Source organism: Pantherophis guttatus, chromosome 8 (genome assembly GCF_059756535.1).
Source record: "Pantherophis guttatus breed Tessera chromosome 8, ASM5975653v1, whole genome shotgun sequence".
In the NCBI taxonomy this organism is placed as follows: domain Eukaryota; kingdom Metazoa; phylum Chordata; class Lepidosauria; order Squamata; family Colubridae; genus Pantherophis; species Pantherophis guttatus.
Window position 1 is genome coordinate 223329 of NC_142070.1, and position 17252 is coordinate 240580.

General features: G+C 54.2%; 2 protein-coding genes across 2 annotated transcripts; one reads left to right on the plus strand and one right to left on the minus strand.

Moving 5' to 3' along the window:
* Window positions 1-957: 957 nt before the first annotated feature.
* LOC132709229 (uncharacterized) lies at window positions 958-11354 on the minus strand. Its single transcript, XM_087874962.1, has 4 exons — window positions 11321-11354; window positions 10437-11207; window positions 6358-6447; window positions 958-1057 (listed from the first exon to the last, which is right to left on the minus strand). The coding sequence occupies exons 1-4, from the start codon at window positions 11352-11354 to the stop codon at window positions 1023-1025; spliced, it is 930 nt and encodes a 309-aa protein (XP_087731088.1). The 3' UTR covers window positions 958-1022.
* On the plus strand, window positions 11108-15921 carry LBX2 (ladybird homeobox 2). Its single transcript, XM_034426060.3, has 3 exons — window positions 11108-11861; window positions 14807-15270; window positions 15614-15921. Exons 1-2 carry the CDS (start codon window positions 11540-11542, stop codon window positions 15262-15264), a joined length of 780 nt encoding a protein of 259 aa, XP_034281951.1. The 5' UTR covers window positions 11108-11539; the 3' UTR covers window positions 15265-15270; window positions 15614-15921.
* Window positions 15922-17252: the final 1331 nt, after the last annotated feature.

The window sequence follows — 17252 nt, forward strand, 5'->3', positions numbered from 1 at the left end:
ACCTCTATAAATGTCTGGTTTGGCTCTGCAACCCAACAAGAGACACAGACTTCAGAGGATCATTAGAACTGCAGAAAAAAGAATTGCTACCAACCTGCCTTCCATGGAGGACCTGTATACTGCACGAGTCAAAAAGAGGGCTGGGAAAATATACAGACCCCTCACATCCTGGACATAAACTGTTTCAACTCCTACCCTCAAAATGAACAGAACAACTAGACACAAGAACAGTTTTTTTCCCAAACGCCATCACTCTGCTAAACAAATAATTCCCTCAACACTGTCAAACTATTTACTAAGTCTGCACTACTATTAATCTTCTCATCGTTCCCACCACCCATCTCCTCCCACTTATGACTGTATGACTGTTACTTTGTTGCTTGTATCCTTACGATTTATATTGATATTGTTTCCTGATTGCTTAGTTGTACCCTATGACTATCATTAAGTGTTGTACCTTATGATTCTTGATGAAGGTATCTTCTTTTTTATGTACACGGAGAGCGTATGCACCAAAGACAAAATCCTTGTGTGTCCAATCACACTTGGCCAATAAAAAAAAAATCTATTCTATTCTATTCTAAAGCCATGTTTTGAAACACATATTTGACAAAGCCTATTTGCAGGTGTCAACCAGTGTGAATGGCTTATGGGGCCAATTTTCAGAAGAGCCAGATCTGTGGAAAGTTCTCCTGTCCTTATTGCCTGTGTGATCCTATATCCATACATTTGATCAGTAGAGAGATCCTTTACAACACTGTCGATCAATGAAATGAGAGGTTCACCAATTTAAACTGTGGTGAATGAAGGATCAATTGTAGTGTTGCCACTTTTACCTGCCCATTTGTTGTTGGACAAAGTTGGCTAGTCCTTTTCTGAATCTCTGTGATGGTTTCAAACACTTCTAGAAATGGAAAAAACGCAGAAACCTTTAACCTTCACACAAATGGAAAGGTAGCACTTTTACTCATTACTTTTAATAAAGAAATAGCTCAGGGAAGGGAGGCCTGCCTTAGAAGAAGTCATGTCTCTCCAACAGGTATTTCAGAAAAAGTCACTAAGAGGAAGAGAGAGAAAACACAACAATAAATGAGAAATCTGCATAATTATACCTTATAAATAAATTTGTAAGACAAAATTTTTTACTCATTATTTATTTATCTATATGTCATGAATTGTTTGAAGAGGGAACATGACATATTTATGGCAATGTTTGTTTTAAACATATATGTCCAATTTAGTGTAGTGGTTAAGGTGCTGGCCTAGAAGTCAGGAAACTGGGAGCCGGCTGGCTGAGTTTGAATCAGTCACTCTCTCAGCCCAACAAACTTCACAGGGTTGCTGTTGTGAGGAGCATAGGAGGCGGTAAGAGTATTAGGAATGTTCACTGCCTTGAATTACTTACAAAGTAATAAAGATGGAATAAAAAATAATGAATAAATAAATGATTGTTGGGCTCCTGCTTTACTACAAAGATGCACCCCAAACAATGGAAAAGTTTTTTTACAACAGGTAAGACCTACAAGGTGGAAAATCCTAGACGGTCTGGGCAGCCTGGGGAAGCTCAGCAGGTCTGCGGTTAGGCAAAGGGGGCCTCTGGGAGGGCAGCTGAGCTGGGAAGGTTCCTGGTGAAGAAGATGGAATGCTGGGAATTCCCTTTCTGCATTCCGTTTCTTTACTGCCTTTCTCAACTCTTAACCAGCTGTATTAGGACTGTCCTTGGGCTGAGTGCTGAGAGCTGGGGAAGCGACTTCTCTTCTTATCTTCAGAGAGGCTTCTGGGGGGCTGTCTGGCAGAGGGGAGAATCCATTGCAGTTTGATGGGAGTTGGCAGAGAGATGAACTCGGTTGGCAAAGGGGGGATGTGCAGTCAAGGACGCTCTTCTCAGCGGGTCTCTCTCTAGGGAATTAAAATGCCTCTTAATTCTCTTCTCCACCATGTCAATGCAGTCCTCTGTTTTGGGAGGCTTTCTTTACCAGCCAAGCATGTCCCCTCATTTGTCTGCATTTGGTTAAGCTACAGTTCCCATTCTACCGCAGCCCTTTTGCCAGGCCTGGGTCTCCGTCCCCCCACCCTCGACATTTTGCCTTGAGAGGGAGGTTTGCTGATTGCAGCTCATCTGGGCGTGCAGAGCCTCTCCCACTGCTGACAGGAGACCAGAGGAGACTGTGGGACACAGGCAGCTACACCCAGCTCCCCAACATGGCATCTCCAGTGAGGGCTGCTGTCAGACACACCGTGTGCTGCTGTCATGTTTACAAGGGCTGATTTCATCAGGGCAGCCTGCTGGGAGTCAGCTGGCAGAGGCGTGGAATAAAATGGAGGGAAGAGAAACATGGCTATCTCTGGCAGCCTCTCCCCCCTCCCCCACAGCCACATATGCAGCATGTCTTAATTCCTGGCAGAAGATATTGTTCTCCAAAGGAGCACCATGACAGGCTGGGGACCCTTGCGCCTTCCTTGCTCCAGTTCTGGGGCCTCTGAGGCTACTTCCGCAACAAATCAAAGCCTGAGATGTAGCCTCTGACTTTGGGGGCCTTTGGCTACAGGGGAAGAAAGAGGCAGCGGCTCCTAGATCAGACTGATTGATTGATCCCTCATCAGGGTGGGTGGGGAGGAGGATTGGAAAGGATCCAGCAAATGAAGGGCATCTCACCTCTGCTGAGGGAGCAGAAAAGGTAGGTACTTTGAGAAAGCGAGGGAGGGAGAGGGAGGGGAAGCCTTTTACCATCTGCACCATTTGCTGAAATCAGCTCATCAGGCAAGATGGTGGCACAGGGCAAGTGCAGAGGGAGGCAGGCCCAGGGCCCAGCAGAGGGCAAGGACTGCCCTGAGGGAAGACTCTGCCCTCTCAAGAGCACCCCTTCTCTCACAGCAACCCTGGCAAGACCTCCCTGGCAGCTGCTGGGATGAGCCACCCTCGGAGGCCTTGGGGCTCTGCTGGCTCTAGGCCCTGCCTGGTGGTGCTTCATCTGCAGGTTCAGAGTCCACAGCTCTTGCTTCCGCCACCCAGAGAGGATTGGGGCATGTTCCCATTTCACAGATGCTTGCTTTGCTTTTTTAATTCATATGCTTTTTTAATTTATATGCTGCCCTTCTCCTGAGACTCAGGACGGCTTACAATGCCTTCATACTTTTGTATATTTATACAAAGTCAGCTTATTGCCCCCACAATATGGGTGCTCATTTCACCTACCTTTGAAAGGATGGAAGGCTGAGTCAACCTTGAGCCTGGTGAGATTTGAACTTGCAGTAATTGCAAGCAGCAGATGTTAATCTGTTAATAACAGTGCTTTAGTCCACTGTACTACAGGCTCGCTTGAGGAATTAACACAGTAAGAGAGATTGTCCTGCTCAAGAAAACCTAGTTTCAAGTAAAGTAAGTACCATACTTTTCAGAGTATAAGATGCACTTTCTCCCCCCCCCAAAAGTGGGTGAAAATGATGGCATGTCTTATACACCGAATGTTGCCGAAGCCCTGCCCACCCACCGGCCCCCACCCTTCGACCATTTTTGGCCTCCGCTCATCGCATTTTCAGCCTCCGCATGCCCCGTTTTAGACCCATTCCAGATTGCAGGGATCGTCACAGCACTTCACTGCCGATCACCGCCTCTATGCGTCGCATTTTTGGCCTCCATGCGTTGCATTTTTGGCTGGTTCCATGCAGTGGGGATCAGTGGTGGCAGGGAACAGGTCTAAAACGGAGCGGGCAAAGGCCAAAAATGCAACGCACGGAGACACTGATGGGCTGTGGCGATCCCCGCAGCCTGGAACATCTGATTGGTGGTATTCCGGGAGGCCAATTCAACTGCCAATCAGTTGTTCGTGCTAAATCAGGCTGCAGTAACATGCTGAAGCTTAGCAGGCTGTTTGCTGTTTTCTGCAAGGATGCTAGCCAGATGAATACCAATGGATGCTGGTAGGCAGAGGAAGAAATTTTTTTTTCTTGTTTTCCTCTCCAAAAACTAAGGTGCGTCTTATACTCGAGTGTCTTATACTCTGAAAAATATGGTAATATTTATTGACTAAACGGGAAGCTGCAATGCTGTACACCACAGTGTTCATCTCTAACACCACTTCCATTGGTAAGGAAAGTGCCAGCAAAAAGGGCTTAGAAACTCAGCCAATCTAGAACGCAGCTCCTCCAGGAGGGGTTCCTGTTGTCTGAACAAGCACAGCGGGTCCCAGGCTGGCTTCCAATAAGCTGCTTCTGTTCAGTCCATAGTGCTGGTCATTGTCATTGTTTCTTGCAAAAACAGATCAGATTTGTAGCTGTAAATGGCACCTGTGGTGGATTAACAACAATATCCCAGTGCTCCTTTGCCTTCAGAAAACATTCCATCTTTGCAGCCCAAATAAAGTAGTTCTGTCCCAAACAAGGCAGAGAGCTCTCCTTCAATTCAATAGCCATCCTGCAAGCCTTCTCTGCCTTGTTCTCACATAGGTAGTCTTTCAGCTCAAATTACAATTCACTCTTCTGTGTGCTCTAGGCCCATCACCTGTCAGAGTTTCTTGCAAAAATCAAATCCAGAAGCACACACAGATAACCTGATTCAGCAGGATTCATTATCTTCTTTATATACACAATAATACATGAAGTAAGTTTACAATACCAACAGCAGATTCAGTTTCATTTCAGCAGAGCAGACAGCATGTAGACACTGGTTTCAGTTTTGTTTCTCTGCACAGAATCAGAAGCTGGAGACTAAGACACGCCCTGGCTCCAGTCTGTCTCAGCTCCCAATTGGCTGATTTAGTTGCTATGCCTATTCATTGGCTGATCTTCTTACCTTGTCTTCCCAGTCATGAATATCCTGAGCCATCACCTGGACAGCCCTAACAGATTAACAGAGTTGGAAGGGACCTTATAGGTCATCTAGGCTACTCCCCCCCCCCCCCCCGCCTCAAGCAGGAGACCGGCTCCTCCAGCAAGAATCAGCTACCCCATTGGGCAGGGATAGCCTTCCTGAACTCTGAACTTCTGAATTCTGTGAAAAAGTCTCCTTCCTGGGGAGCAGCAGCTACTCCACGGATGGAATGGCTTCCTCCAGGAGCAGGTTGCAACCCCATCAGGTGTTACTTTCTGGAAGAAGGAAGAGTTAGTTAGTCCAGAGGGACTACAGTGCAAGAACATGTTGCCGAAGCCAGTCAGTTTTTTGTGGTTCACAGTTCAGGATTACTTGTTTATTTTTATCCTACCTTTATTATTTTTTATAAATAACTTGAGACAGAGAACATACCTAATACTCCTTCCTTCTTCTATTTTCACCACAACAACAGCCTTGAGAAGTGGACTGGGCTAAGTCACCCAGTGGGCTTTCATGTCTAAGGCAGGACTAGAACTCACTGTCTCCTGGTTTTTAGCCTGGTGCTTTAACCATTATCTTAACCACTTAATCTGTAACATGGTTTGTTAGGATTTAAGTTACTGTTATATTTTTTCTAGTGAATTTTTAAATTATGTTGAGTCCTTCTTAGTTGATGTAAATATTGCAAGTCTGCGTTATTTTAATAGCAGCACTTCTTATATTTTGACAAATAAATTCGTGCCCCACAGAGGACTGCTGCTTGATTATTTTGTCTCCCCAGCGATTTAAGAATAACAGCGCCTGGTTCTTGGCCAATACAAGCTTGGCCGTCCCTGATTTCTGAGAAGGTCTCTTGGCTGCATAGATCCCAGGAGGCTTCTGGCAAAAACAAAGCACTGGCTACTCAGAGTCCAATTATAAATATGTGCCCCCCCTCTCCCCAAAAACATGACAAATAAATGCTGCGGTAATAAGGAGCATCCCGAGAGCACATCAGTGGTCTCTGCTTAATTGTTTTCGTAATTGGCCACATTAAATAAATTAGGTGTGTTTTGAGACTGTGCCCATAACTTCATTTCTTTAGCAAAGTTATATACCATCCCACTACAATAGCTGGTCAGTTAAGTACATTGAGTTTATAAAATATGGAAGGAATGCGGGAAGAAAAGGCCACAGCAAAATCCTCCTCCTACTCCATGACACAAAGTGAGGTTGGCTGCCTTCAAGAGCCCAACACCTCTGCTCTGCTCGGGATTGCACTGAAGCCCTCCTTCCGAGCCTCCTCCTGACCCACTTCCTTCTTGGGAACTTCCTTCTTTGCACAGGAAAACGTGGAAAACAACAACCAGCCACTAAATGGGGCAGGAGTGGTGTGGCATCTCCACAAATGCGCCGTCTTTGGCTGGGTCTTTTGGGAGTTGCAGACGATCTAAGAGCAGATTGCAACAAATTCAACTGGATCGTTACTTGACACCCAGACTCGCTTGATAGTGGGGTGGGTATCATATAATTTTAATAAATAGACAATAAACCTGGAGGCTACTTACCAGCAGCCTGGCTAACATGGCCTGTTATGGGAGGGATGGGAGCAACTGCAGGAGCTCGTGAAGATCCCCTCTTGCTCTTGAAATCTAAACCTTAGGAAAGAGATGGAACAATTCGCACAACAGAAATGAGGTATTGATATTAGAAAAAAATTAGGACCCAAATAGGAATAAACAATAACAATAATTCTAAAATCCATTACCAAAGAAATTAGCAGGATAATGGCTGGTGCACCAGAAGAGAAGGAGCCGGGAAAGCTGGGGTGGATGGGTGGGGCTCACCTTTATTCCAGAACGGGGCAGCAAAGCTTGTTCCACGAGGGAGTCCACGCAAACCGTGGCAGCAACTTCTGCCTTGCAGGAGCGATGGACGTTACGGACGACCGGACTCAGGCCAACCTTCCAATAGCTCATAAAGGGACTACATTGGAAACTGCTGATCCTATAGAAACACGCGGTGTGACACGAAAAGGATACTCTGTCCTACCCAGGACCCTTTTCTTCCTTGCGCGCGGGGGGGGGGGGGGGACGGCCTCTCGAAATTGGCAGTGGGGCACTGGGGGCGGCCTGGGCAATGGGCGGCCAAGCATTCAACCCCCTCCTCCTGCAGCGCTGCTCTGAAACGGCGAGGCAACTGTAGCCCCGACAGCACTAGTCTCCAGAGCGCCTCTTTCCGCAGGTCCCGCGAGGGGCGGCCGGGCCGAGGGGGGGCACAACAGCTTTGCGCCTCTGGCCCTGGTCTCCTGCCCCGTTGGCCTCCTCCAGGACGCGTGGGGCGTCAGCTCGGCCGGGTCCAATCCCCGCGCCCTCTGGGGCTTGGCTGGGGCGCCAGCCCTCCTTTGCTCCATCAAGCTGGAATAAGCGCCAGTGGGAGAGGACTGGCTAACACCCCCACTTCTCACCCGACGGTCATGGGCTGCGAGGCAGTGCTCGAACTTTGCCGATGACGATGCCTGGCAAGAAGGAAGATAGATGCGATCCGTCGGGCGGTTCGGGATTAGCCTCGCTTCAGCGTCAGAAATATTTGTCGCATTCCGAGGCCCTGACCTGGCCTAAGTTGACAGGGGAGGGGGAGGAGGGCTGCCTCTCCAGCCAGAGCCGAACCCCACCGCCATTTCCCCGCCCGAAGATGGGTCACGAAGGGGAGGAAAAACAAGGAGGAGGAGGGTGGGGGAGGGTAACTCCATTCTGCCCTTTGTCCGGGATTGGGCAAAACCGTTGGCCCCAGGATGCCCAAGGGCCGTCAGTCCCACTGAGCGGATCTGCGGTTGCCCCCCTCGATCAAGGCATCTCGCGGGGCCACCTCGGGCACAGCAGGCCAAAAATCCCCACACATTTCCGCCATTCCCGCCACACGGCAGCTGGAGCTGGGCTGTGGAATTTGTCCGTGCAGGAAAGTTGTCATCTAGGCGACACTCCCCCTCCCCATTCCCAGTGTGGCGGTGGCCTCCGCCCGTTCCTAATCGCTCGTGTAAACTGCCCATCTATCACTGCACGCGGGGATGAAAGGCTCCGGCCTGGAGAAGCGAGCGAGTCCAGGCAGAGTGACAGCTGCATTTAACTTTCCGCGGCCGGCCTGGGACAAACATCTTGGCGGGCGACACATCGCTACCCGAAACCGAGGCGAGAGGCGAGAGCCCGTGTCGCACTAGATGCCGGGCCCGGCCTGGTCGTTCGAGTTTGTCCGGATGATCTTTGGCCTAAACGCGGGAAGCCGCCTTGTCACCGTCGTCCCAGGACGGGAGTCTTCCTGCGCGGCGCTGAGATGGAGTCCCTTTCGTGTTTCGCAGCCAGCCGGCGGGCCGAGGTCTCCCCAAGCGCGCTGGAGAACGACTGTCTCCTTGCGTCCGGTGCCGTCAGGAGGAAAGCGCCCTGGCCCTTCATACGTTTCTTGGCGGGGAAGGGCCGAGCAAGGGAGCAGCTCCGGAGCTCCCGCCGGAATCTGTCTCGGCAAAAGGAAAAGAATCCGGTCTGGTCTTCGACGCTCGTTTTCTAGTCCCGTCCCCCCCCCCGCCCCCCCATAGCCTGAGGGGCGAAGCAAAGGGAGGGAGGCGAAGAGAGCGGACCGGCGGCCTTGGGCTTCCTCGCAGCGAATCGTGCAGATAGGTCGGGGCACCTCGGGGAAACCGGCTGGGAAACGTGCAGCAGTCTTGAAAGTCGGTACGGCATTTGGGCTGGAGCGCAGCGGTTTAGCTGCGAGGGACCGAGGCCGCCGCAGTCCTCTTGCTCTTTCTCCCGGGGCCCAGAGAGGCGCCTGGCCTTCGACATTTCTCTCGCTGGTCTCCGCACTTTTCATGGAGCTCCGTCTGCGCTTGTGGGATAGAGAGCAGAGCAGGAGGCTGGCGCCCAGAAGTTAGGCCGGAAGCCGGGAAGCCTCGGCGTGTCTTGCAAATGTTAGAGGGGAAAAATCGGACCAAACCCGAAGCCGATGCCTGACTAGGACGGTAGAGAACCCTAGTAGGAACTCTCGGGCACTAGAAATCGGAGAAGACACCTACAAATGGCATTTGCGTTTTTCACTCTTCCCTTCCGGTCTTTGCAGCCGGGACAGCAGCTGCGGAGTTTTCGGTCTTTGTGGAAGACTCTCCAAGAGGGGCCCCCCTCGCCGTCCCCTGCACAGATCTCGTGTCTACGTAGTTCCAAGGGAGCAAAGCCTTTTAGAGAAGATAGAGGCGGGGTGGGGGAGGGGTGGCAGAGGAGGAAAAGGGGATCTGGTGGACCTGCCGATCTGTTCGCTCTCCTGCTACGGGATGGGGAGGGGGGCGAGTCGGAATAATGCGGGCGGGCGGTGGCCATTGGCACGCTGCCCTGAGCCGGTCTTGCCCTGTTCAGGTGTAGCGCCAACAGCTCAGGGTGGGCATATGGGAACAGGGCAATGCAGCTTCCATGCAGTGGGAGCTTTGGAGAAAGGGCGCCTGCGTCTCTTACATGCCCGCTTCTCCCTTGAAAGGTCGAAGGAGGAAGGGTCCCCTCTCCCGCCCCGAGTTAGCGGTCCAAGCTCCATTGGCCCGAAGGACCGGAGGGGAAGGGTGCGTCTGGCCGAGAGGGGGCCTGCGGGCCAGCGTACAATTTTCCGCCTGTTGTCGGCTGCCCTGCTCCCTCCCGACGGTTCTCCCTGCTCCCGGAAGACACGGCCTCTCCGCAGCTGGCCGAGGAGGGCACCGGCAAGGGAAGAGGTTTACAAGCTTGCGGGCTCATGGAGTTATTTGTCTCAGGTTTTTACGGCCTGCCGGGACGGTGAAATCCAAAACCTGCCCAAGAATCCTGCGCTGCGGGTCTTAATCACTCCCAGACGCGGCGCTTTTATGGGCCATTTAGAGCGAGGGAGCCCATAAAACTGCAGGCAAGTCCGGAGCAGAGTCCGGAGCAGGGGAGGAACACGGGGTGCCGCCTCCGGTGGGATGGAGGCGCCCCAAGAGGCCCCTTGCTCGGGAAGCCTGGCCTGGCCTGGCCTCACCACCGAAGAGCTCCCGAGCCGCCCAGCTGGCCCTCAGCTTCAGGCAGGCTGCCGGAGGGACTTTGAAGAGCTCTTTATGGCGAAGGGCGGGGGAGTCCCTTTTAATAACTCCCTTTTACTGGGATATTGCACGTCTGCCTTGCATTAGCATCGGCGGGAGGGGGGAGGGTTGAGCGCCCAGCTGGGCCACAGGCGGCGAGGCTACCCAGGCAAGGAGGGCCTGATCCACGCCAACCTGAGCAGCGCCGGCGCCGGCCGTCTTTGGCCTGGCCCTAAAGGCGCGCAAGAGCGGTTCCACCGAAAGGCGGCAAGGAAGGAACGGCGCGAGGTTCCCGAACGGGCAGCGCAAAGAGGAAACCGAAAAGGCGGTGGGAGCCCCAGGCTGAGGGAAAAATAGCAGCACAGCCTAGACAAATATGCGGCCTGGGACCTCAGTGCCTCCGGGATCCGCCAGAGCAAGAGCTGAGGTTCCGGGGGAGAGGCGAATCGACGGAGCCTGCGGGGGAAGGAGCGGGAGCAGGGGGTCGGCAACGGGACCCTCTGAATCGGCCTCAGGAGAAGAAACAAGGCGCGGCTAAAAATAACAAACGTTAAACAAGCGGGGAGGGGGGAGGGAATAACTGACCCTTGGGCAACAAGCGGAGTCCCGGGTGCGGCCTGAAAGGCTGAAGCCAAAGCGGCGCTTCTGTCTGCTTCGCTTTCGCACCGATCCCCGATCGAGACCGAGGAAACTGTTGGGAACTGAACCGGATCTCTCCGACGCCAAGCGACTCCTTTGCAAGGCCCGGCGATAGACAGGGCTGGAAGGCTGTGACACAGGACCACAGAACAACGGCGCGCCCCTCCCGATCCCTCCTGCAAAGAAAGGGGGGGAGAAAGGGGGCTTCGCCGCTGCAGGCTAAGGGCGTTAGGAATGGCCTCCGCCTCTCCAGCAGAGCTAGAGACGTGGGTCGGGCGGGGACGCGAGCTGCCAAGGGACCGCGACTCGGCGTTGGCCTCACCGAGGGAATTGCGGTCGTTGAGAGACCCGGAGAAGGTAGCCCGTTCCCTGGAAGAGTGGGAGGGAGGGAGGAGGTGCCGATCCGCCGGCTCTCGCGGGACTGCGGATAAGCAAAGTGGGCATGGAAGGCGCTACCTGGACGACCGAAGGGGTCTTGTTCCCTGGAACCACCCCAGTGCAGCTTGGAGCGACGAGGCGGTGATTCCTTCCAGAACGACGAGGCGGTGGCCTGAGAGCAATGGAGGCCTAACGGCGACGGTGGCCTGAGAAGCGGGGATCCCTTTCCTTCCCTTCCTGCCCCCGTTCCCCCACGCCTCTCCCCCCCCCCAGACCCAGGAACTTTGCTAACACTTCGCCGCTGGCTCCTCCTACGCCGTGCCCAGCCGATGGCCCAGCCTGTGCGCCTTTAAGGCTGGAGCGCCCGAGTGGGCTTGGTTGCGACTGTACGGGTTCGCCAACGGCGAGAGGCGCAGAAGACCCGACGGGCGCCCCCCCCCCCGCGCCACAACAGAGGCGGCCCAGAAGGGGGATGGGCGGGGGCATTGTGCCACTCTGAAGGCCTAGGCCGGGGTCGAGGGCCGCTTAGCCCCATCCAGGGCTAACACGCCTGGTTTCTTGAGGCCCGAGGGCAGCCTCGGAATGACCCGCAGGGGGTGCTGAATCCTCGCCCGGCCCGCTCTGGGGCTTGGGACCTGTCCTTCCCCCTTCCCTCCCTCCCTCCCCCGGCAATGATATCCGCGAAGGAAGGGAAGGCTGTTCCCGCGCTGCCGCAGCCGGGCGCAGCAGAAGAGAGGCGCCGGAGCCCCCTGGACCACCTCCCTCTCCCTGCCAATTCCAGCAAACCTCTCACCCCCTTCAGCATCGAAGACATTCTCAGCAAACCTTCCGGGCACAAAGCCCCTGCCGCCCGCCTGCTGGAAAAGGTTGCCGGCTCGGCTGGAACCCCGCGGAACGGTGTGCCCGCTCCCGACTCTCCGCTCTGCGCCCTGGAAGAGCTGGCTAGCAAGACGTTCAAGGGGCTGGAACTCAACGTGCTTCAGGCGGCCGAAGGTAAGGGCGGTTGACCACGGGAAGGGGGGCGGGAAGAGCCGGAGGAGGCCAGGCCGCTAGTTCAGCTCCCTGCGGAACCCGGGGGTCGCTTGCTTGCAAAGGGGCTGAGGGCCTGAAGGAAGCAGGGCTGCTTCCACCTTGCACTGCCCTGGAATACCCCATCGGGGCAGCGCTCGGTGTGGAGAAGAAGCGTGGGGTGCTCGCCCGTCGCCCCACTAGTGATTTGTAGCCGCAGAATTTCTCCCATGTCCCGATCCACAAAAACAGCCCGGGTGGCGCCTTCATTCCTGCTCTAAGCCCAGTCGGTAGTCAGATTTCCTCAGGCCGCTGTTCGGACCTGCTCGTTCGGCTGAAACTCAGAAGCTCTGCCTGCTCCGACGGTATTCCGCTCCAGACTTCCCAGCGGAGCTCCGCCGCCGGCGGGCGGGCAGGGAGCTCCTGCCGGGCCGTTTTCTCCGCTTCCGCTGGGCGACCAGAAACAGACAGCTTAAGGTCCAGTCTCAGCGGGAGTAGCCGGTAATCCAAGCCGCCGAGCTCGGATGCAAGTCCCGCTATGTATTAAAGCTGGCCTCCCATGCTCCTCACCGCCACCCCCTTTCCGACCCTCCGCCTGGCGTCTTCAAGGACCCGAATTCTTTGTTCCCACATCCAGGGAGCATGATCCTGCCCGGCCTCAGCTTGGAGGCCTAGAGATCCGCGCCCAGCTCAAATCCGCTCGGGATCAACCGTTCCTTCCCATTCAGTGGGAAACTTTTAGCCAGAATCTTCATCCACTGCTTATAATCTTTTTATTCCCCAAAACAATTTTCCACCTGAATCTGTTTTAAAATGTTTACTTAAATTGTCTATCCTGACTGTAATTTTAAAAAAAACACACCTGAAGTTGATTTCATTTAAAATCATCATCGCAATTATTTCAATAATAAATTATATTTGGTATTTTAATTTAATAATAACTAATATTATTTCAGAACTTGCCGACATACAATTTAAGGTAATAAAACAAAATAATTAACAAGAGCAGCGGTGCTCAGAAATTTGTTTGGGCAGTCAAATTGAGAGATTGCTCCCTGCAAAATCTCCTTCCCAAAATAAGGATGAAATTGCAGACAACTGTGAGCTAGATGAGAGATTACTGAAGCTTAACTATAATTATTATAATCATAATATTATATTATATACAAGTACAATTATAGATATTTTTATTACATTTTTTGCACCAATGAAGTTAACTACAAATGTTTATTATGGTCTTATTTTATTATATATTAAAATATAATACACAAACACATCTAATCTTAAGAATTTATTACACATCATTAAATTATATTCACCTTATATTATTTATCTTAAATTGTTTCCCCTTTTTCTACCGGAACTTTTTAGCCATTTTAAGGGGTACTAAACCAAGGAATATTTTGCACCCCTCTTCTCTGCTCTGCTTTTATAATTATTTAGCCTTTGGCTATTTTTTTCAAAAGTGCAAATGGAAAAATGTCTCCCAAATTAATTCCTGTGCTCAGTTTTGTTTTTGTTTTTTTATTTTTTGTTGAAAAAGGGGCAGGCAAGGTCAGCTGATTTGCGCTTCTTTTCTTCAGTCAATCAAATCAGTTGATTGCTTTAACTTCAAACTTATTGTAAAGATCTTTGTTTTTTCATTAGGCGCTACTGAAATGCAGTCTTGGAAGGTGTTTCTGCATTTATTCTACCTAGAAATGGCTAGAAGGCACCAAAGAAACTTCTATTAGCTGGAGAATCTAACATTTCAGACACCGGTCAGGAGGTTGAGAAAAATTCGGCAGGAGAGACCAGCCCTTTGAGTCCTTTATATTCAGAGCAAGTGCGGGATTCGCAAAACAAGGAAATCCGAGCGAGCAAATCGCTGCCGGTCGGTCTGAATCCTGCTTTGAGATTTTGGAGAGCGTTTTTTCATATTCTAGAATCAATTTCTCTAGGAACTCTTAACACATCCAGGACAGGCTTAACCCCAGCCGACCCCTAACCCCGCACTCCGGGCCAACCCCTCTTTTTCTGCCCCTCTCGGCTGGAGGATCGGGTTCCCAGGGACCGGGGACAAAAACATTTGCCCGGTTAGCAGGCGGAGGGACAGTGCCAAGGTGGGAGGCCTGGGACGGCTTTGATCCCTTCCGCCTGAAAGGTGAGAGAGATTAGTGGGTAGATTCAAGGGATTCTCCCCAGGTCCGCTTCCGAAGGGGCTGCTGCCTTCTAAGGAACGCCTGTGCCTGCCCGGGGTTTTCACCCGAGGCCTTCCGAGGAAGGGGAGGCTACAATTAAAACATGATTTTCAGGGGGGCTGAGAGCCTCTCCGCCTTCCTCCCCAAATCAAAGACAATTGGTGGGGATTAACCTTCCTTCTCGGGCCTCAGTTTGGCTCCAAATGTTCTGATCCAGACCGCTCCGGCCCCGCAATATCGGAGGAGATGCGCCGAAGGGGCCTTTCCTGCGCTCCCGAAAAGGGGTTTCGTTTTGAAACAGGAAAGAATTGTAGTCTTCGGTGGGGTGGTTTGCAAACGGGAGCGGGCTCCGGAGGGGGGCACGAGGGACCTCCTTTCCCTTTCTCCTGACGCCCGAAGGCCTCCACACCAGGAGCACAGGAATTGTAGGAGTGCTGTGACGGTGCTTGTTCCTTCCTGCCCAGGTGCCCCCCCCCCATAGTTACATACACGAGGGGGACTTTCGCTCCGGGAGGCGATGCCCGCAGGCGCCCAGGGGCTTGGACAGAGGGGGGGAGGAGGAGGAGGGGGGGAGGAGGAGGAGAGGCAGCTGGTCTGGGCACTCCAACGCCCTTCTGAGTCCCTGCTCGGCTTGCCTTGGCTCTGGCCCGGCCGAGAGCGCGGGCAGACCAAGCCCCGGCTCAGAAGGTTGACCAGCCAGCCGGCCAAGTAAGCTGACCCCACAGCGGCTTCTTCTTGCTTTTCATGCAGGCCGGGACCAGCTCGGCGCCTTCGGGCCGCGCCCTCCGTCCAAAAAGCGGCGCAAGTCGCGCACGGCCTTCACCAACCACCAGATCTACGAGTTGGAGAAGCGCTTCCTGTACCAGAAGTATCTCTCTCCCGCCGACCGAGACCACATCGCGGCGCAGCTGGGCCTGAGCAACGCGCAGGTGATCACCTGGTTCCAGAACCGTCGCGCCAAACTGAAGCGAGACCTGGAGGAGATGAAGGCCGACGTGGAGTCGCTAAAGAAGTTGCCCCCCGCCGCCCTGAAGAAGCTGGCCAGCATGCCCGAGCTGGAGCCCCCGGGCGTCTCCGAACCTGCCCGAGGCCGCGGGGGCAACCTCTCCCGCACGTCGCCGCCACCCTCACCCAGCGCCTCACGCCACACCACGGACCCTTTCTCCGACGGCGAGGAAGAGGAGGAAGAGATCGACGTGGGAGACTGAGGGCCGGTGAGGGGGACGTACGGGAGGGACAATTGCCCCCTTCAGCTGCTGCCTTCCCCCTTCTTGCCTCTGGATAGCAAGGCCGCTTGAGGAGGAGTATAGGACTGGCCTACAAGACCCTGCTTCCCCCGGACTGCATCTGTCTCTCCTGGATTCCCGCAGCCACCCACCGACCCACCGCCATGCACCGCACCTTAAGCGCTCCTCCCATTCCTGATCCGCAATTCCGCATGTGCTGGACGACCGCCAGGCTTCTCCCCCTCTCCTCCCCGCCCCTTCTTTTCAGTGGAGGGGAAGTTTTGGTGCAATTTTTAAAAGTTTAATTTTATTGTTGTTGTTATTTTTCCAGCGCCCCATTGTCCCTATGGCCTCGGCTATTTTATCTGTGAGTTCGTGTCCTTCCTTGGGTGAGGCGCCACCGGGGCACTTGAGAAACAGGAGAGTGGGTGACATGGAGCCGCTCGCCTCCTTTCGGAGCCGTGGTGGGGCTCTTGAGAGATCCGAAGTCGGCATCGCTGGGCCTGCAATCCGGCCTACCCAGCCCTCCAGGAACTGATGGCAACCCGGCCTTCTGCCCCTCCGCCGCTGCCCCTCCCCCATTTTTAGGTCGCGCGTGCGTGTACATATTTGGAATAAAAGGACATACTTGATACCAAACTCGCTGCCAGCATTTGTGTGCCGACGGGGAAGTCGGGGGAGGGGGGAGCCGAAAAACTAAAGTTGAGGTGCTGCAAGAGTCGAAGAAATGGCGGAGGCCAGAACCACGCCGTTGGGGAGTGGCCGGGGGATCGGGGCCCGACCCTTTCTTGGTGTCGGTAGAAGAAAGGTTTGGAATCTCCTCTGGTTCAGCCGGACGGGGTCAAAGCCCTCGGGGAGAAGGTCTCGGGGATCTCTGCGATCTCAGGGTTGGCCTGGATCCCGGCTGGGGGTTTGCAGGCAGAAAGCAGTTCCGAACTGAAACAGCCTCGCAGGAAGCCAAACGATCGGGGCGGGGAGGGCTCCCTAATGAAGAAAAATGGAGCCGAGGCCCCGAAAGAAGCTGAGCGGGCGGGGCTCCTCTCCCGCTCCTCCCCGCCGCGCCTTCACCCAGAACAATTCAATTAGCCGCCGGGAGCCGGCTCTGCCATCTGCTCTGCCGGTGAAAGAGAGCAACCCTGCCCCACCGAGGGACGGAGAAGGCAGGGAGCGACGACCCAAATTGCTGGTGGAGTCCCCCAGGAGAGGCGGGGTCGTGAACTAGACGCTCGGCAACCTGAGATGCCACAAGCCGGGAGCCAGGCAGCCTCTACCCCGGAACGCGCGATCCTGCTCCGCGAAGGCAAGCCCCAAAGGTCCGCCGGTCCGCCCCACGTGTCCCCCTCCGCGACCCGATCGCCAGGGACCCCGCTTGGCTTCGGGACCGGCGACGTTTGCCGCGGGGAGGCCGGACGGGACGGGCTTCCGGCCATCGGGGCTAGACTGCGGGAGGCGAGCGGGGGGAGCTGCGGCATCCGCGCTTGCGACCTGGCTGGCAGAAGGGCTGCACTGGAAGCCCCACTCGCCCGTTTCCCAAGGAGGATTGCCAGAGGGGGTCGGCTGCAATCGAAAGGAATGCCTGGAGGGGAGGGCTAGAGGAACGCCGCAGCTGACTCAGAACCCAACCCAGCCAACGCCCGCAGGCAGCTCCCCGGTTCTCGTCGTCCGAAAGCAGGAGGCCCAGCGTCGCGGAGAATCCCCCGGCAAGAGCAGCGGAGGGTTGTCCTTCCTAGACAACCCTCGGCCAGATGGACGAGGGCAGGCGGGGGGCGGCTTCCAAACGCCGGATTTCCCGAAGAAAAAGTCCGGCACGAGCAGCCGGGGCGGAGCCCCTCTCTTCCCTTCATCCGGAAGGCCCGGGCCAACGGCTCGCTTCGCCTGTCCAGACAATCCACCATCTCAGAGGGATTGCAAGGCAAGCAGGCAGGCAAAGTCGTTTGCTCAGTCACGAAAATATGGAAATAGCAAAGCTG